The sequence below is a fragment of the Etheostoma spectabile genome, chromosome 5 (genome assembly GCF_008692095.1).
Source record: "Etheostoma spectabile isolate EspeVRDwgs_2016 chromosome 5, UIUC_Espe_1.0, whole genome shotgun sequence".
NCBI lineage: Eukaryota > Metazoa > Chordata > Actinopteri > Perciformes > Percidae > Etheostoma > Etheostoma spectabile.
In genome coordinates, this window is record NC_045737.1 from 25430458 (window position 1) to 25451558 (window position 21101).

The 21101-nt window shown below is 42.6% G+C and overlaps 1 protein-coding gene across 2 annotated transcripts in view; it reads left to right on the top strand.

Moving 5' to 3' along the window:
- Positions 1-19538, top strand: part of c5 (complement component 5) — a 36992-nt gene extending 17454 nt beyond the window's left edge. The window contains exons 18-42 of one of the 2 annotated variants that reach the window (XM_032516554.1): positions 34-118; positions 808-893; positions 2198-2337; positions 2498-2731; positions 7427-7487; positions 7599-7688; positions 8877-9089; positions 9168-9243; positions 9836-9989; positions 10106-10210; positions 10383-10554; positions 11444-11568; positions 12379-12459; positions 12567-12719; positions 13259-13321; positions 13422-13512; positions 13725-13764; positions 14291-14393; positions 15402-15476; positions 15667-15772; positions 16581-16664; positions 16841-16930; positions 18325-18417; positions 19125-19263; positions 19362-19538. In XM_032516554.1, coding sequence (XP_032372445.1) covers positions 34-118; positions 808-893; positions 2198-2337; positions 2498-2731; positions 7427-7487; positions 7599-7688; positions 8877-9089; positions 9168-9243; positions 9836-9989; positions 10106-10210; positions 10383-10554; positions 11444-11568; positions 12379-12459; positions 12567-12719; positions 13259-13321; positions 13422-13512; positions 13725-13764; positions 14291-14393; positions 15402-15476; positions 15667-15772; positions 16581-16664; positions 16841-16930; positions 18325-18417; positions 19125-19263; positions 19362-19503 — 2801 coding nt within the window. In that variant the 3' untranslated portion in view covers positions 19504-19538. The remainder of the gene's footprint in view (positions 1-33; positions 119-807; positions 894-2197; positions 2338-2497; positions 2732-7426; positions 7488-7598; positions 7689-8876; positions 9090-9167; positions 9244-9835; positions 9990-10105; positions 10211-10382; positions 10555-11443; positions 11569-12378; positions 12460-12566; positions 12720-13258; positions 13322-13421; positions 13513-13724; positions 13765-14290; positions 14394-15401; positions 15477-15666; positions 15773-16580; positions 16665-16840; positions 16931-18324; positions 18418-19124; positions 19264-19361) is intronic. The other variant, XM_032516555.1, reaches the window with a different exon arrangement.
- Positions 19539-21101: the final 1563 nt, after the last annotated feature.

The following is a 21101-nucleotide window of genomic DNA, read 5'->3' on the forward strand; positions in this document are numbered from 1 at the left end:
CGCGCGCGTGTCCGCGCGTGTCCGCGTGCGCAGCAATGGGTGCAGACTTTGACTTGGCTCCATCTCTGGTGCGGAGCTACTTTCCGGAGAGCTGGATGTGGGAGGTGAAGCCCATCAGGTGACAAAAATCAAACTATTACTACTTTATACTTAACTTCACTACATCTCAGAGGGAAATATTGTTTTTTTTATTCAACTACATTTATCTGACAACTTTAGTCACTTTACAGATTCAGTTAAAACAAAACTAATCAATGATGATGTATTATTATAGATTAAACTACACAGCAGTGCATAAAGTAATTAAATGTGCTCCAACTTTAGCAGCTGCAACATTAAAGTGATGAACACATACATGGATCAATAATTATAATACAATAATACATAATATACGCTATGTTATTCTGCATAATGAGTACTTTTGTTTTTGGTACTTTAAGTATCTTTTGATGCTTTTGTACTTTTACTTGTAATAGAGTATTTCTACAATGTAGTGTTACTACTTTTTCTGAAGTAAAAAATCTGAGTACCACTGAATTAAAAAAAGCCTTACTAAATTAGGGGAGGAGTAAAGTAAAACAAAGATCGTCACATTAGAAATTAGTCTAATTTCTACACCAGACTAATTTAATTAGATGAGTCTGGTGTTGAGAACATTTCCTATTAGACTGAAGTCAAATGGAGGGATTTTTAAACTGCTTTTATGAGCTATGAGATATAAGTTAAAGACGAATGCTGCAGGGATACCTATTCACCCTTTTCAATACGAAGGACTTTTCTGAATGTGTTTGTATTTGGTTTCATTAGTAGTTCAGGCCGATTGCTGGTCAACAAGCATCTTCCAGACTCTCTAACCACCTGGGAGATCAGGGCTATCGGCATGTTTAAGAACGGTGAGATTCTTTACGTCCTTTATGTTCAACATCCCTTTCTCTTCTAATACTTAGATTAATCCATACATTAATGGGAGAATAGATCTCCCGTTTGTTAATTTCCATCCATCCTTCATCTTCATGAAGTCAAAGTCAAAGTCAAAGTCTGCTTTATTGTCAATTTCTTCACATGTCAAAACATACAAAGAAATCAAAATTGCGTTTCCCTCTATCCCACGGTGACAACAAGACATTTTAACCAATTTGGTCCACAGACAAACATAACATTCAAGTAAACAATATAAAAAGTAAAAATAAGAAGATATATACAATGAGGAAAATAAGAGCCGCAAAATTTGAGTTAAAAATGTGCAATTATGCATACAGTTGACAGTCAATGTAATGTGCAAAAGTCAGGCGGTAGCATAGTGGTGCCGGTTATGTAAGAGCAGCAGAAATGTGTTCCCAAGTGTTTTCAGGACAACAAAAAGTGTGCAAAGTGTGCAAGTGTGCAAGTGGAGTAGTGCAAGGAAAGGCAGCCATTTTGGGTCCAAAGTCCAGGATATTTATATAACTGAGGGTAGAGGGGGGAGAGAGTTCAGCATCCTAACAGCCTGGTGTATGAAGCTGTTTGTGAGTCTGGTGGTGCGGGAGCGCAGGCTTCTGTACCTCTTTCCAGAGGGCAGTTGATCAAACAAATTGTGAGCGGGGTGACTTGCATCACTCACAATTGTGGTGGCCTTGCGGGTGAGGTGGGAGGTGTAAATGTCCTTCAGGGAGGGGAGTGAAGCACCAATAATCCTTCCAGCTGTGTTCACTATGCGCTGCAGGGCTTTCCTGTTGTATTCAGTGCAGCTTCCGCCCCACACAGCAACACAGCTGAACGTCTTACTTTTCTGCTACAGGAGTCTGAACAGTTTCAAGAGCAGCTGTATGAACCCGTTAGCAGTTTGAATAGCAGGTGTCTAAGCTTTGAACTAAACTTTTCTGTTTTGTTGGCATGTAAACTAAAGTATATCCCACAGGGAAGAGGATGGGATTTGAACCTCTGCATGCAAAGCACAACGGATTAGCAGTCCATTGCCTTAACCACTAGGTCACCTCATTGTATAAGTCTAGACAAGTTGTTCTCTAAATCCTTTGAAACATGAAAGAATATTGTCAGTTCAGTGGAGAAAACATTATTTTTTCATAAACATTACACAGCAAAATCTGAAGAAAAGCCACATTCCAACACTGCGGAGGGAGTTTTTGGTATTCACACAAATCGAGTGACTTAGCAGGGAGATTGGGTCAAGGTGTTTGAGCTGAGTGTGTCTCTGCAGGTATGTGTGTTGCAGAGCCGGTTCAGGTGTCGGTCAATCTGCCACTCAGTGTGGACATTCCACTTCCTTACCAGGTGATCAGGGGAGAACAGCTGGAGCTGAAGGGCTCTGTGTACAACCAGCAGCCCGACAACATAAAGGTATAAACCACAGTCTACTACATCTCCCATCATCCTCTGTTGGGAGCTGTAGTTTAGTGATGTGTAAACATGGTGATGATTGTTTAATTTTTGATAAATAAAAAAAAAATAGTTTCCTTATGTTTCTCCCTCTGTTTCCTCCACTTTGTTTTGTCCTCAGTACTGTGTGACGCTGACGGCCGGCCCGGCGCTGTGCCTGCAGCAGTCCCAGCAAGATGCCAGGGGTGCGGGGCTGCACACCACCGCCTGCAGCTGGAGTAGCCTGACTGCAGGGGAGGTGGGGCAAGTGACCTTTACTCTGCTGGGCCTAGAGCCTGGAGAACACACCCTGACCTTCACCCTAAAGACATACCAAGGAGCCACAGACATCGTTGAGAAGAAGCTACGAGTGGTGGTACGCATGGATGAATGTATAAAGTATAAATTGAGGATAAACCAAATCTCAGTGTTCAAATATTCCACCTGGTTAACACTCATTTGGTGATTTGCAGATCACAAGAAATATCAGTTATAACTGGAATACTGTCTGAAACACTGAAAGTCTTTTAGCTGCCGGGTTATGTATAAATGTAGATGGTTATATGAAGAAAAAAACATGACATATAATTTTTACATTTACGTTTTACATTTTACCTGGTTTGAGTACTCGAGTTGCCTCTTCATCCCAGTCATCTCTCTACTGTCAAATCTCTACTAAAGGCATGAAAATGCCCCAAAAAATACTTAAAAAATAAAAAATGTTACATGCACAACCCTCAATAATGTTCCATAAACTTAAGTCTAAATCCACGATGTTCCCCTTCTGGGATTGCTTCATTGCCGCAAGAAAATCACTTATTTAGACCAGATAGTTGTTGTCTTGGGCTTCCTTTGTTTTGTCATTTTAATCTCTGTTTGATTTCTGAGGACTATGGTTAACCTTTTCTCAGATCTCTGGGTAAATCCAGACAGCTAGCTAGACTATCTGTCCAATCTGAGTTTTCCATGGCACGACTAAAACCACCTTTAAACGTACACTTGTTTCACTAAAACAAGTTCCTTCCGAGCCTATTTTGCTGCTTTTCTCCGGTGCTTAGCACCGCCCAAGACAATTTTGATTGGTAATAGCATAAAATAGCAAGAGGGGAGGATTTCAGGCTTTATCCCAGCTATTCACATCTGTTGAGCCATACGATTAGTAAAGTAACACCTGTTGCTTATCAGGGCAACAGATGAATCAAGTTTTAGGCAGTGAAGGATACGGATTTACCCATCAGAAATATGTAGTGTCTAATTTCAACGGATGCATGCAGCTCTTGGACTACAACTTTGCATTTAAAAAGTAAAAAGTTTAACTTTTAATTGCATGGCATGAATTGTAAGACATCTTGTCATAGTTTTTGTTTTTAAAGGTTACTTAAAAAGTTACTTATTTAGATTAAGTCTTGTTTTTATAAAACAAAAAGGTCATTAACAAATATATCATTCACCATAGTTTTTGTTGTTGACAAAATAAGCTCTACTTTTTTTGCTCCCATACCATCCATCCATCTTCATCCGCTTTTCCGGTATTGGGTCAAAGGGGCAGCAGCTCAAGCAGGGGACCTCAAACTTCTCTTTCCCGAGCCACATGCTGCCATACTTGCTGCCCCAATTTATCTGAAGTAATTTCAATGACTTATAGCTTGTAGTAGCCAGGTAAGAAACTGCAAGGAGATGTTCACCATCGGTCAGGTAACCCTAGGTCAGAGTTAACGGTGGGAATCTCAGAACGCGTCTGATGAACAGGTGGTGAATTTCAATGTCTAGAAAGATGCAGAAAGATGAAAGATTGTGGATTGAGTTGGACCAGAAACATTTAGAGATTAGATGAGAGATTAAGGTATTGTTAGCTTTCAATTAACGAAATCAATTTCAATTAAAGGGGAGGGGGCCAGACAAAGAATGGTTCAAAGACTTTGATGGTTGTACAAGGAAGGGATAGAGAGACCCCGCCCGGAAGAAGCCCGGGGCCCCCGTCTGGAGCCAGGCCAGGCCAGACGGTGGCTCGTGAACGAGCGTTGGTGGCCGGGTTTGCCACGGAGCCCGGTGGGCACAGCCGAACAAGCAACGTGGACTCTCCCTCCAGCCCATGGGCCCACCACCGTGGGAGGATCCAAAGGGGTCGGGTGCGCTGCTACATGGGTGGCAGCGAAGGTCAGGGGCTTCGACAGACCAGAACGGGCGGCAGAGGCTGGTCTGGGGACCTGGAATGTCCACTCTCGTGGGGGAAGGAGCCGGAACTGCGCGGGAGGTGGAGCGCTGGTTAGATCTGGTGGGGTTACCTCTACGCACAGTCTCGGTTCTGGAACGTACCTGGATAGGGGTTGGACTCTGTCTACTCCGGAGTTGCCATGGTGTGAGGCGCGGGCGGGTGTGGGGATACTCACAAGTCCCCGGCTGAGTGCCGCTGCGTTGGAGTTTACCCCGGTGGACGAGAGGGTGCCCCTACGCCTGCGGGTGAAGGGGGGGAAAACTTGTGTTGTTTGTGCACATGCACCAAACAAGAGTTCAGAGTATTTGGCTCTTGGAGATCTTGAATGGAGTCCTGTATGGGGCTCCAGTAGGGGACTCCATAGTTCTGCTGGGGGACTTCAATGCACACATGGGAATGATGGAGATACTTGGAGAGGCATGTTGGGAGGAACGGCCTCCCTGATCTAAACCAGAGTGGTTGTCTGTTGTTGGACTTCTGTGCTAGTCATGGATTGTCCCACAAACACCATGTTCGAACATAGGGATGCTCATAAGTGTACGTGGTACCAGAGCACCCTAGGCAAGGTCAATGATCGTTATAAAGTTTCATCTGATTGAGGCCGTATGTTTGGACACTCGGGTGAAGAGGGGGGCGAGCTGTAAACTGATCACCATCTGGTGGTGAGTTGGGTCACGGGGTGGGGGGAAAACTCTGGACAGACTGGTAAGCCCAAAAGGGTAGTGCGGGTAAAATGGGAACTTCTGGAGGAGGCCTGTCGACGGACTTTCAACTCACACCTCCGGCGGAGCTTTTCGGACATCCCTGTGGAGGCTGGGGGGAATTGAACCTGAGTGGACAAGTTCAAAGTTTCCATTGCTAAAGCTGCGGCGGCGAGCTGTGGTCTTAGGGGTTTAGGTGCCAAGGGGCGGTAACCACGAACACCCTGGTGGACACCGGTGGTCAGGGAAGCCATCCGACTGAAGAAGGAGTCTTTCCGGGATATGTTGTCTCGGAGGACTCCAGAGTCAGTTGCAGGGTACCGACGGGCCCGAAGGGCTGCAGCCTCTGCCGTGACAGAGGCAAAGCAGCGGGTGTGGGAGAAGTTCGGAGAAGACATGGAAAAAGACTTTCGGTTGGCACCAAGGTGCTTCTGGAAAACCGTTCGCCACCTCAGGAGGGGGAAGCGAGGAATCATCCAAGCTGTGTACAGTAAGGATGGGACGTTGTTGACCTCAACTGAGGAGGTAATAGGGCGGTGGAAGGGGCACTTTGAGGAACTCCTAAATCCAGCTGACACGCCCTCTGTGGTAGAGGTGGAGCTGGAGGATGATGGGGGATTGTCGTCAATTTCCCGGTGGAAGTGCTAGGTAGTCAAACAACTCCACAGCAGCAAAGCCCAGGGATGATGAGATGTCCAGAAATGCTGAAGCTCTGGGTGTGGAGGGCTGTCTTAGTGACAGCCTCACAGAGTGGAGTCGGTCGGTGCTAGGAGTGGCAGCGGGGTGTGGTTCCCCTCTTCAAAAAGGGGACCAGAGGGTGTGTGCCAATTACAGGGGTATCACACTTCTCAGCCTCCTGGTAAAGTCTATTCCAAGGTGCTGGAAAGGAGGGTTCGGCCGATAGTCGAACTCGGATTGAAGAGGAACAATGCGGATTCTGTCCTGGTCATGGAACAACAGATCAGATCTTTACTCTCGCAAGGATCCTGGAGGGGGCGGGAGTATGCCAACCAGTCTACATGCGTTTTGTGGATCTGGAAAAGGGTATGACCGGGTCCCCCGGGAGAAATTGTGGGAGGTGCTGCAGGAATATGGGTGGGGGTCCCTTTCAGGGCCATCAATCTCTGTATGACCAAAGGAAGAGCTGTGTCGGGTTCTCGGCAGTAAGTCGGACTCGTTCCAGGTGAGGGTTGGCCTCGCCAGGGATGCGCTTTGTCACCAATCCTGTTGTAATATTTATGGACAGGATATCGAGGCGTAGTCGGGGGGGGGGGAGGGGTTGCAGTTTGGTGGGTCGGGATCCATCGCTGCTTTTTGCGGATGATGTGGTCCTGATGGCATCATCGGTCTGTGACCTTCAGCACTCACTGAATCGGTTCGCAGAGTGTGAAGCGACTGGGATGAGGATCAGCACCTCTAAATCTGAGGCCATGGTTCTCAGAAGGAAAACCGAGGAGTGCTTTCTTCGGGTAGGGAGTGAGTCCTTACCCCAAGTGAAGGAGTTTAAGTACCTTGGGGTCTTGTTCGCGAGGGATGGGACCATGGAGCTTGAGATTGGTCGGAGAATCGGAGCAGCCGTGCGGTATTACATTCCGTTTATCGCACCGTTGTGACAAAAGAGAGCTGAGCCAGAAAACAAAGCTCTCGATCTACCGGGCAATTTCGTTCCTACCTCACCTATGGTCATGAAGGCGGGTCATGACCGAAAGAACGAGATCAAGGGTACAAGCGGCGTTTCCTCAGGAGGGTGGCTGGCGTCTCCTTAGAGATAGGGTGAGAAGCTCAGTCATCCAAGAGGTGCTGGAGTAGAGCCGCTGCTCCTTTGCGTCGAAAGGAGCCAGTTGAGGTGGTTCGGATCTGGTAAGGATGCCCCTGGGCGCCTCCCTAGGGAGGTGTTCCAGGCACGTCCAGCTGGAGGGAGGCTTGGGAAGACCCAGGACTAGGTGGAGAGATTATTCTCCAACTGGCCTGGGAACGCTCGGGATCCCCCAGCTGGTGATGTGGCTCGGGAAAGGGAGTTTTGGGTCCCTATGGAGCTGCTGCCCCCGCAACCGATACCGGATAAGGGATTAAGATGGATGGATGGAATTTCAATTAAACATTTTGTGAACATAAACCGGGAAATTTACCTTTTTATTTGATTTTGTGTTTCCAGCCTGAAGGAGTGAAGCAGGAGGTTTTTTCCGGAGGGAGGCTGGACCCACAGGGACTCTACGGTACATTTCCTCTGACTGATCTGCTCTGTGTGCAGCTGCTCTGCTCTGACAGGAGATCAGTGTTTATTGAAGTCACTCTGTTCCACGTTTCTGTGCTTTCTTGCTGTGTAGGTTCAGAGAAGAGAACAGTGCAGCTGAAGCACAAACTGCCATCCAACATCGTTCCCAACACAGCTGTGGAGAGGATGCTGACTATCAACGGTAAGACATAAAGAGATACTACTGTTGTGCTGACATACAGAGCTACAGCTGGAAACAGTTCTGAGGACTATGGTTAACTGCTCCTCAGATCTCTGCAGGGTAAATCCAGACAGCTAGCTAGATCTGTCCAATCTGAGTTTTCTGTTGCACGACTAAAACAACCTTTGAACGTACACATGTTCCACCAAAACAAGTTCCTCCCCAAGACTATTTTGTCAAGGGCGATTGTAGGATCAGACTTTTATGGGGGCTCTGCCCCTAATGAGAACGTGACACGGATATAGTGTCTTGCTAAAGTGTTAACCCCCCTGCTAAATTCATAATTTCATTAGCCAATAATATCTGAGCTAGCTCCTGAACAACAACTTAACCTATGACAGATTAGAGAGAGACTCAGTCTGGCAAAACCACCTCAGATTGGCCAAAACTACATTTCTGTTTACCCTTTCCTTGACTGGGTTACAGGTGCATATAGCATTGGCTACAGACACACAGGATATTAAACCGGTTTCAAGCCCTTTGAAACTGTAATTGTTCACAAACTCACTTGAAGGATCAAAATTGATTAAAAAAATAATAACACAAATTGTAATTTTAATCAAAAAATTTAGTTTTTAGGAGGGCTAAGATGACATTTTGGGGGCTTAAAAAGGGTCTAAAATTGCTCCTTGGGAACCGTCATTGAGTCCAGCACTTAGTGCAGCCCAAGGCAATTGTGATTAGTTTAAAGAAATGTCAATAAACCAGAGCACGTTTTTCTTCTATCCCGGAATGCTGTGTGCACTAGCCAGACCTTCCTCCACAGTGCTGTGTAGGAAGGTCTGGCAATGCGAGATTAACGTGAAAGTAACATAAAGGGAGTTCATATTTGTCTTACTCAACATGGAGCTGTGAGTAAAGTTTCTGTTTCTTTTTTTTTGTTCTGGGTTAAATAGTGGAAATCCCCTAATTGGAAACTAGTTTATTGCTAAATTGAAGCAAACTAATGCTCTATTTTAGTTTTTTTTCTTCCCTGTATCTGTACATTTTTTGTGTCTATTTTTGGCAATTTCATGTCTCTTTATGGACATTTTAATCAGGAACATTTTGGAAGTCAGGAACCCTGACCGCTTGGGCCCCTGGGCATGGGCCCAGTAGGCCCGTACAGCAATCCATCTATGCATGCAATGTGTGTGTTTTGTCTACCAGGTGAGGTTCTTGGTGATGTCCTGTGGGTGATGAACAGCCCTGAAGGCCTCCAACAGCTCGTCAACCTGCCGACTGGGTCGGCAGAGGCGGAGGTTGGTGGCCTTCTTCCCCTGATACTGTTGTATCAGTACCTGGAGACGACGGGGCGCTGGGACTACCTGGGAGAAGACATCCAGAAGAACTCAGCAGATTTGAGACGAAAGATCCGAGACGGTGAGGAGACGTTGAAGAGACACTGAGGGTGATCTAAGGAGGCTCCCTTCCTGTATTTACTGTGTACTGTGTGTGCAGGTCTGGTCAGTGTCAGTTCATTCAGAGGTGGAGACTCCAGCTACAACATGTGGATAACGAGAGAACCCAGCACCAGGTCAGAACACAAACACCAAAAGTATTATCTTATAAATAAATAAATTAGGCAAATAAATGTAAATTTAAATCTATATGAGTCAATACAGTTCAATAAATAAATAAATAGTTTTTGCTTTCATTTATTACATAATGTCATTTCTTTTTATTCAAATGTAGGGGTGTGGCTATCTCAACGATTCAGACCAAAGCAACTAGCTGCAGCCATGTGCTGTGCCACAAATCTGAAAAACTGCGCAGCTAATTAGCTTGGGATCCTGACAAATCTGACAAGAATCTCCTGTTTTATTTGCTCTGGCAGATGCTGGTGATGCCAGGCTACTAGCTAGTTGCTCTTTATTTATATTTTATAAAAAGGGCGTCCCATACTTCTCAAATTCAGTATGTGTATGATTTATTTCTGCTACTTCGGTGTCATCTGATGGTCAAATTAACTTTGACAGTGTGGCAAAAATCAACGCCCACTCAGAGGAGAAGACCTCTGATACATTTCTGTCTGTCTGTCTGTCTGTCTGTCTGTCTGTCTGTCTGTCTGTCTGTCTGTCTGTCTCTCTCTCTCTCTCTCTCTCTCTCTCTCTCTCTCAATTTCTCAGACTGACAGCCCTGGTGGTGAAAACCCTGTCCTTGGCGGACATGGTGGAGCCTGTGGACCATCAGAGCCTGTCAGAGTCGGTGTCCTGGTTGATCCGCAGCACTCAGCAGCTGGACGGATCCTTCGCTGAGAAATCCTCCCTCAGATCCAACATGGTCAGCAACAATCCTCTTTTATCTTGTTCTCTCTTCTTTGTTTGAAATTTGGTAACCCTTCCTCTAAGGGTTCCTCTGTGTTTTGGTAAAGTTAACTGTTTTCTAATTGGCTGCAGGCTGCAGGGGTGGATGCGGCCGACCAATCAGTGTATTTGACGTCCTTCGTGCTGATCGCATTATACAGAGCCACAAGCATTAAAGACCCTATCCTGCAGCTCCGGGTAAGAACACACATACATCCACCCCCTCCTCCTCCTCCATCTCCTCTTTCTCTTCTTTCTCATACTCCTCTTCTTCCTCCTCCTCATCTTTCTCCTCCTATCTTCATCCCTTTTCCATCTCTTCATCATTCTCTCCTCCCTTTTTTCCACCTTTTCTCCTATTCTCTTTCAGTTCCACGATGACAGCATGATCTCTGCAGCAAACTACATTGCCCAGCATGCCCCTGGTGTGAAGAGTGTATATGTGCGTGCGGTGGCGACCTACGCTCTGACCCTTCATGACCCTAACAGCCTGGCAGCCTCTGAGCTGCTCAGTAGTCTGGAGAAACTGGCTCGAGACAAAGGTGCTTGTTTGTGTTGGTCCTTTTTAAATCAAGTGAAATTTGATTAAACTTTAAAGAACATTTTCATTGGTCACAAGCGAAGTTAAATCATTTTGGGAAGTTATATGCATATATTATGTTATTTAGTACTGCTATTGGAGAGAATACCAGAAGAAATGTATAAATGTATAAAAGAGAGTGTAACTATTTGTACATGCTTCAGCAAAGTTAAAACAATACAGGCAAAAAATAAAAACAACAACAAAATTCCAACAATAAAACCATAACATTTTAAAAATCAATAAATACAAGTCAGTTGAATAGAATAATGAATAAATCAATTATTAAAACTTAAAAACTAAGCTATAATAATTGTCCAAATTACAGTAAAACGTAGATTAAAAAGACAGGTCTTTAATTTCCTTTTAAAAAATACTGAGGGCTTATCACTCTAACATCCATAGGCAGTGAGATAATAAATCTGAATGCACTCTCGCCAGTACTTTTATGGGACACATGAGGAACATTTACTAAGAAAAGCAGTGGAGGGCCTAGGTGATCTGGCAGGAACGTAGAACAAAAAAAGTCTCTGATCTAAAACGGTAACGAGATCATTCAAAGCTTTGTAAACAAGTAAAATAAAATAAAACTGTATGCCAAACTGAATTTGATTAAAAGTTGCTGTAAAAATGTGTTAAAACATTTGAAAATAGATAGGTGGATGGTTTCAGTTTTAAGCAAATAACATTTAAATATGGGATATGTACTGCTGCTTTTCCCTCTCTAGCTTTAAAATAAAATACAAAATAAAACTCTGTGTGTGTGTGTGTGTGTGTGTGTGTGTGTGTGTGTGTGTGTGTGTGTGTGTGTGTGTGTGTGTGTGTGTGTGTGTGTGTGTGTGAGAGAGCAGGACACCCTGCTGTGCTCAGGTACTGGCAGGAGTCCAGCGTAACAGCTGATTGGCTGAAACCCGACCAATCCAGCGGTCAGACGGTGGAGATGACAGCGTACGTCCTGCTGACTGTGCTGCTAAAGGTGCTGCTTCCTGTCTGCTAATTGTCTCTTTCTTCTCTGAAATGCTCAGTCGGAAGGCGTGCACTGCCGACAGTTGGACTCAAATGACCAATCTGATTGGTTGAGGGCTAACCCGGAAATGATGAGCGTGACTAGAGTCTCTCAAAATCTGGTGAAAATCTTAAATCTGACCTTTGTCGATCTGAAATTAAGACAGCTTCAGCAACTGCATGGCCCATTTCTCGCTTAAAATGTTTTCATAAACACAATTCGTTGAACTATTTTAGTATAATATGAGATTGCATTCTGAACAAGCCGCCAGGACAGTCTGGCTTTGAATTTCCGGAGAAACCAGACGCTTTGGTGTGTTCCGAGACACTTTTTTGGCCAACTCGGCGAGGCAGTCAGTGCGACTGCCTTTTCTGCTGTCAACGGTCAGCCATCGGGTTGGTGTGTCAGGGCCCCTAAGTGCAACACTTCTGAATACAGCCAGACTTTTCATCCTGGTGTTTAGTTACTTTTTATTACAAAGTGTTTTTATTTTCTGATAATGAAGATACAATTTTTAATGCAGTTTTTTTTTTTTAAATGTAGTGTACTGATTTAAGATAAGTTAAAATTCTTTATTTGTCATATGCACAACAGTAACAAAGAAGCAATCAGGCTCCCTCCATTAAGAGAGAGTAATAAGCTCACCGCAGCACACAAGTTTATGAGAGCCTAACTGACTCAGACAGGTGTAAACAAACATTACTAATCAGAGTCAATGATCACATCAACTTATTATTGGTTGTTGGAGTTTGAAATACGACGTGCTGTTTTGTGTCAAAGGGGAGACTTCCCTACGCCAAACCCATCCTGTCCTGGCTGACCCAAGATCAGCACTACGGACAGGGTTTCTACTCTATACAGGTACACACACACACACACAGACACACACACACACATACACACATGCACATACACACAGATGTTAACTGGGTGACTGTTGACCGCCATCCTGTCGGTCTGTCTCTTAGGACATAGCATTGACTCTGGAGGCGGTGATAGAGTACAGCAGAGTCGTCCCTCGAGCTGTCCTCAATCAGGACATCATCGTCCGCTACGGAAAGAAGGGAGATCTGGGACGAGTCCAGTTAAGCCAGAGCCGACCTGTCGCCACGCCCATCCAGGTGAGAGGGAGACAGGTACAGGACAGTGAGGCAGACTCAGAAGAGAGACACAGGTGCAGGACATTGAGTCAGACTCAGGACAGTGAGACAGAATCAAGACAGTGAGACAGATGCAGGACAGTGAGACAGACTCAGGATAGTGAGACAGGTGCAAGACAGTGAGACAAACTCAGAATAGTGAGACAGGTGCAGGACAGTGAAAGAGAGTCAGGAGAGCGAGACAGGTGCAGGAATGTGAGACAGACTCAGGACAGTGAGACAGGTACAGGACAGTGAACCAAGATTCAGGAGAGGGGGACAGGTGCAAGACACTGAGACAGACTCAGGACAGTGAGAGACAGACTCAGCAGAGGGAGACAGGTGCAGGACAGTGAGACAGACTCAGGGCAGTGAGATAGGTGCAGGACAGTGAGACAGACTCAGGACAGTGAGACAGGTGCAGGACAGTGAAACAGACTTAGCAGCCAGGTCCGGTGTTGCTTCGCTGTGGTTAATAACCTTCTAAACTGTTTCTGTCTTCTTGTTTTGTTTTCTCCCAGGTGACGGAGAACGATGACATCACTGTGACCACAGGTTATGGGAGGGGTGTGTCTAATGTGAAGGTAGGTGTGGTTTAATACAGTGTCCTAGCGGTTCACTGGACATTTTATTTGTTGTAAATGTCCCAGGATGCCCTTTAACTTGCCCCCGCTTTTTTCCCAGATGAAGACAGTTTACTTTGCGACCACCCCGCCTACACAAAAGTGTAATTTTGACATCACTATAGAGGTGGCGGGCCCCGACACCTCCGACAGTAAGTATTCAAATCAACTTTATCGTCATTACCCTTGCGTACAATGACATAGTGTTCCCTAATAGTGCAACCTGCTAAAGATAACAAAAAATATCGATAACATAACTGTTAAGTAAGTTGTTAAATTGGGATAAGGCACCTTGTATCAGTCTATGTCTGTCTAGCTGTCCGTCTGTCTGTTACCAGAGTAAATTTCTTCTTCTCCTTGTCAGATCCCAGTATGCGTGCTCCTCACTTGGTCGCCTGTGCAAAGTGAGAAAACTAAAACTCATTACTTAACATCTTAACCAAACTTCACACTTTAACATTACATGTTTATATGGAAGACATTATGTCACTGTAAATATAGAGACATTTGTCAATTTTTCTTGACACCGTTTCAGATCTTCACTTTTTAATGAAATGTGAAAATTAAAAAAAAAAGTCTTACTTTTACCTCAAAGTCCTGACATCACTGTGACGTTTCAGTAACACTGAATATGTCTATTAACATTAAGACTGCAGCAGAAGATTACATGCACAGAGAGATTCATGCACATTTTGTTTCACCCTCTACAATACATTTCGCTCTTAGCATTTATTATGCATTAAGGAAAATTGTAGCATTATTTTGTGGTTAATTAACATCAAAATATTTCTTTCAATTCTTCTTATGTCAGATCAGTCTTTAAAACATTAATCATCTGACCATCAGTGGGATTGAGTTTAAATGTGTGTGTGTGTGTGTGTGTGTGTGTGTGTGTGTGTGTGTGTGTGTGTGTGTGTGTGTGTGTTACAGGTATAAACCTCCTCCTAACGAGGCGTACACAGAGTCCAGTCTGACGGTGATGAAGATCCAGCTGCCGACAGGTGTGGAGGGTTACCTGGAGGACCTAAAACAGGTGACCTTTTCTTTGTTCAGGTCTGTTTAGGTTTAGCTTGAGAATTAGAGCACCAATCTCACAATGTCTGTCAGTGTAAGGACAGACCAGAGTGAAAATCCAATCAAAATTTCAATTTCAAGACCCAGGGGACTTGAACGCCTGATTCACAATGAAAATAGGTGACTCACGGACAGTTGACTTTAACATGAAGTGTTCTTTAATAACTTAGCTGAGGAAAAGGGTAGTGGAACAAACTTTAACTTAGGATTCGAGAGGTCAGTCCTTTTTCCAGCCAATATCCTTACTGATCAACAAACTCCAGCAGTGTTGCAACTCAGGCAGATAGACTCCCTCTATCACCTCCCCCAATCTGAGCCTGTGGCTCCACCCCATGTGCCGCATTGGCTGGCCGGTTGGTTTGCTACAGTATGTAAAAGAGTTTCCTGTCTACTGTGTAAAAGTAGTTATGTTCATAAAAGCAGAAACGGACGTGAAAAAATACCCTGTTTACACTTTGTTTTAAAATGCGTTTTGGGGATCTGAACACAAGTGAAGAGCAAAGACACTTCCCCATTCACACCTATGTCTGTCATGCGACTCCAGCCCCAGAAGGCTGCATGCACAGTTATCAGGTCCACACCCTCGCCAGTCACGTTAGCGGTTGTGCTGGTACAGCTGGAGATATTGTTGTCGGCAGAATTTCACACATCTCCATCTATCTGGCAAAACGAGGCACGATCCACAACACTTCGTCCAAATCGTTAAGTTGGGCAAGCTATAGAGTGTTGGCATGCTGTCCCCAAAATAACCAGCATTGAAGATATATTTTCCATTTTCCATGTTTGGGACTCATTGGCATTTACTGTAAATTACAAAAGACGTGTGCAAATACCTTCCAGACCACTTTGGCAAGTAGTTTGACTGATCAGATCACAATGAGTTTTGGTGGTCCTTTACACTTGTATTTCATTCATGTTTTATTTATTGAAGTCTTTTTTCCGTTTTAACTAAACTGTTGTTTTGCAGTTCATGAACACAGAAGAGCCGCTCATCTCCCATTATGAACTCCAAGGAAACACTGTGATCATTCAGATAGACTCTGTGAGTAACTGAAACACCAGGAATAACAACAAACCTAAACAAAAGCACAAAAAACACCAGATTCTAAACCATTGCAATAGAATACTTCCAATCAAAAATTCAGATTTAATTCAGATTTTCCTTTATTACCGTGATGTTTTGTTTCATTTGTCGCTCTTTGTGTTACGATGACTTCCTGTCTGGTTGCTAGGTTCCCTCAGAGATCTTCCTTTGCATTGGTTTTCGCATCAGGACTGGGTTCAGAGTGGGCGGGGCCAGCGAGTCCCTGATTAGTGTCTATGAGCCTCAGGATAAAGGTGAGAGTCAGGACCTGATGTGCATCCGAAGATATGTGGTCTTCATCAACTCGGTGTCCAGATTTAGATTTTTTTTTGTGTGAAAATGATTAGATATTAAGTCAGAATTACGATGTAAGTAAATACTGTGACTTTCCAAGTGATAATAATGAGTTACTTAGTCAAACATTTTACTGTTTTTGACTTCTCATACATTAATTATTATCATAGACTGTATGGCTATAACCCAGTAAGTGGAACATTTTAATAATTATGAGATTATAAATTGCCAAAGTAAGATTCTAAAACAAGATTAGGACATTGTAAATCAGGTTTTGGATTTTCAAAGAGATTTCTGAGAGACTAAAAAAAAAAAGAGACTTACTGAATCAAATGTACGAGATGGTAATCTATCTCTATTTTGACTATTATCTCTACATTTGAGTGTTTTAATTTTTGTCATTCTTTGTGTTGATTTTTTTTTGTTTTCCTGTCAGAAAAAAGCCATTTAGATGAGACAAGTGTGGACCATGACAGATACAGAATGTGTTTAGCCTAGCTTTTTGTTTTCCTGTCAGAAAAAAGCCATTTAGATGAGACAAGTGTGGACCATGACAGATACAGAATGTGTTTAGCCTAGCTTAGCACAAAGTCCATAAGCAGGGTAAAACTGTTAGCCTAGCTCCCACAAAAGAATAATAACTCCAAGTCAGTCTTATTTACATGAAAGGTTATCCATCTGAAACACAAGACAGACAACCGAAGGATTTTATTCAAATGTTTGATTTTTCCTTTACATTTTTAAAATGATACGTCTTTTCTCCTGCAGGAAGTGAATGCACCGCACGTTTCTCTTACCAGCAGCAGAAGCTGCAGCGCCTCTGTGTGGATGAACAGTGTCAGTGTATGACAGGTAACGTCTGCCTTTGGATTGGCTGAGAACATCTGCCATTAAAATCACTGATGTCAAATGTTTTTGTTTTTTTTCAAGTTTTTTATCAAGCACTGTTTTTGTGTATTCTGTAGCTTTTATATGCCATTGTTGGATATGTTTTTAGATTTAACTATACATTATATGTGGTTGTTTAGCTGCGTGCGCTGCCTACAGAGGAAACATCGATGTGACGCTGACGACAGAGAAACGGATCAACGAGACCTGCAAGCCGCACATCAAATATGGTGAGAATGAGGAATGAATACATTAAGTGAATGTATAAATAAACCCCTTAACTGGATGGATGCTTTATACAGTACATTTTATATGTCTTGAGTAGTACCCTCAAAGAAACAAAGTGACACCTTACAGAAAGAGAAAAGAATCAGAGATTTGCTTCAAAATATGCATGTGCATTTCTGTCATACATTTATCATTTTGGAACTTATGTAAAACACACTTTGGGTGGCGCTGCACAGCACACCGGGCTCTCGGGCTGCAGACTAGGATGAGGGGTTAGGGTTTGAAAAAACTCAGGAGCAGCTCAACTCTGGATATGTGAAGAAAGTTCTGGAGACTTCAATGACTTACATACAAGCATTTAATGAATCTAGAATAAGAAGTACTTGGATTAAGCAATACAATTGAAACCACAGTGCAGTGTCATGGAGTGCCATTACGATTCTAAGGCACTCAGCATTTCCAAGAGGCATTTGAACATAGATGCTCACCTGAATCTTGTTGTTTTACAAGTTTTGCCTATCACTTTTTGTGGAATAGGCTAACGTGTGTGTGTGGGGCACCACTATCCTGTTTCTCGGTACTCATCATTCCCTTATCATATCAGTTTTAGGTCATTTCCACTTTCTGTGCAGACATGACGGGTGTCAACAAAGACAGATATAAGACAAAGGAGGAAAATGCATTTGTATCATCATAGCAATGTTTTTGATAGCGCCATTGTTGTCTTAGTATAGCATGATGTGTCGCAGCTGGCACTCAAGCACTACTACAACTTAGCAATATTTATCATGTGTAGGTAGATGGCCCTATCCATTTTACCTAATACACTTTGTTCGCAAATGTTTGTTTGTGTGTTGTGCGATTCAGTGTGAAAATGTCTGGAAATGCCTTAAAATGTCTCAAATCTTTTCAATATACCGATTTGACCTCAAAATAGCGTGTGACTTCATTGCACACAGGTTTTTATTTGCTTTAAAGCCAAAACACACTTTCACCGGCTTTACTCACATGTATGTTTTTAACAAACTTTAGAAAATTCAATTGACAAGTGGATGGAAACAACTGTTGCATTTTGTTTCAGCTGTAATGGTTTTATGGGTTTTATGAACTCCTATTCTAATTTTTATAATGCCTATGTATTTATTTTAATAGGGCATGTGCAATATTTTACATATCTTTCGTTGTAGGTAATGTATCACTGTGTCTTGGTGTACCACTGTTCTGATTTGTGGCTAGGCCTACTTATTGCTAAGTTTTTTGCAGTTTTGTGTAGCTCTATTGCCAAAGCTAAATTTCCCCTTGGGAACAAAGTAGGCCAAATGTCATCTTATCTTACAGACACAAAATAACAACATGTCACAAGACATTTTTCATTGTCCTGTTTGTCTCCCTGCAGCCTATAAAGTGACGGTGAAGTCTGCAGCAGCAGAAGGAGACTTTATGACCTACACAGCCACCATAGTTGAAGTCCTGAAGAACACAGATAAAGGTGGAATAACGTAACATGTAATCATACTGTCAGTGTAATGCTTTCAGACTGGAACCAAACTCAACTGAGGTCTGATTGCATTTCCTCGATTTTTTTCATCTTAAATTCACCTTTTAAGAGTATTTGCATATAACTGCTAACCCCAATTTGTTACATGTGAAATGTTCACAACAAACTCAGCTTATGTCTAGTGAGGCCCAAATTTGTTCTAGTGCAATATGTAAAGAGATAATATGGCTAAAGTTAAAAAGTTGAAGTTCACTTTTTAAAATTCTTTACACATCTTATGAAAACAAACCATTACTCATGTTGACAAACTGTTTTGGTGTGATATAATTCCACCTATTATAAACAGAGAGGCAGATGATGAGTGTCATATGCCCTCTTCCCTTTCTCCTAATTTGCCACTTGGGTGATGAAAGTAGGATCTTCCAATAAAAAGGACGTAAAAAGCTGAGATTCAGCCAAAACTGGCAATATTTACCACATTTCTGGCCTGTATTATTGCTGAAATATTAATAGAGACATTGAAAAAAGTGTTCCATGTACACACCATGCGTTCATCCACATCTGAAGGTTAAACATGAAAATATCAGTTTTTAATACCTCACACTGATTGACCAGAAAGATGTCACATCATGTCATACTGTTACCTGAAAACCCTTCACATTATGTCACGTCTCCTCTCGTCATCTCCTCTCTTGTAGTGTTTGAAGCGGTGAGTTCAGATACAGAGGTGGAGCTGGTAAAAAAGGTCACCTGCAGTGGTGTTGACATCCAGAATAACAAGCAGTACCTGGTGATGGGAGCCAGCGGGTCAGAGGTCAAGCTCAGCCACGGCTTCAAGTCAGTGTCACTCTACCACTCTCTCACCTGCTGTTCTTCCTCTTCTTCTTCCTCTCCCAGTTTGATGTGACTCTGACCTGGTGTGTTTTGCCTTGAAGGTATCGTTTTCCCCTGGACTCAGAGGCGCTGGTGGAGCTGGTGCCGACAGACTGTATTTCTCCTGAGTGTTTTGACTACAGTTCCCATCTGGACAACTTTGCTCTGGAACTGCAGTTAGAAAGCTGTCCTGACTTATCATAACTAAGCAGACCAGATTTTCACTGCACTTTTAAATTTAACAATGAGGAGTGTTTACACAGAGCTGTGAAGATAAAGATGAAGAAGAAATTGAGTGTTGTTAGCCCAGGGAGTTGTGTTTTTATTTTCCAAATTGTTTCATAATTTCATGAAATGACAATAAAAGTTAAATCAATTCAGTGTGTGTAACTGATACATTACACTGGGAAAACTGGGTCATCACATCCTGCTTGTGAATCCATAATAATCCCATTTCTTTTTAATGTTCCACAAATGTTCTGCTGCTTCATCATTTTACCTACTGGTGACTGATCCACTAATCCAGTAGCTAAATGTTGCATGTTTTACTGCCCTACATCTGTCTAACATCTGTTGTGACATTGTAGATTAAGATTTTTAACATGATCAATTAAATAGTATACATTGCTATAGATGAGCAAAGTGGCTTCAATTTAAGCAGCTGCGAAATTAAAAGGCATTAGTAATAAAACCCAACAATAGGATAACTACAAATATTTGAGTAAATGGAATTCATTTATATATTTTCTAGATCAGACATCACCAAGCCCTTCTGCAATGAAAAATAAAAGCTGATGAGTGCTTTTAAGTACATTTTCAATCTTAAGTTTTTGAATGCAGGACTTTTTACTTGCAACAGAGTATTTTTACCTTGTGGCATTGCTAACTGTTTTTATGAGTACTTCCAGGAGGGCATGCAAACTTCACTAAAATATGGTCATTAGAGAATTCATATTTACGAGTAAAACATTGCTGTTACTATCAGTCACCAGTGGTGGAATGTAACTAAGTGTTGTACGCTGAAAAACATTTTGAACAGGGACAATATTTTCCAAATAGGGATCCTCATCCAACACACTCCACCTCCATACACCTTTACAGGCCCCCCCCCCCGGGCTTTGGATCATAATAATAATAATAATAATACATTTTATTTAACAGCGCCTTTCTAACACTCAAGGACGCTTTACAGACAATAAAAGACAGATACAGGGAACAGAAAAGTGTAAGTAGTTATAACAAAACAAATAAAACAAAAAACAGATCAGTCATTTATGCAATTTGGGCTTGCTTAACTGCAATTTTGAGGTACTTGGACTTAACTTGAGTATTTTCTTTTTAATGCCACTTTCTACTTGTGGTCCACTACACTAAGACTTAAACAGACAAAACATAAAAAGTTTATGTCATCTGATGTTTTGTCATGTTTTACATTTTTTTTCATGTAAAACATGTTACTGTTTTCCTTTGAATAATGTTTTGCATTGTGCTATTCTGATGCATTATCAATAATTTTGAGGTTTGGGCTGTTGGTTGGAAAATACAAACATTGTGAAGGTGTCACTTTGGGCTATGGGTAATTGTAAAATCTTGCTTTTACATGCATGAATGCATGAGTAATCTAATGAGGTATATACTGTATATATAGAGAGAGATTTATTTATTTTTATCAATGTTAGGGAGGTTCATGGGCTTCAGTGCCTCCTTGAGCTTATCACTTTTATACATGATAACGATCTATCAGAGATTTATCCTAACTTTTGGACTGCTCTCAGGATTGCACTTACTCTGCCAGTAACTGT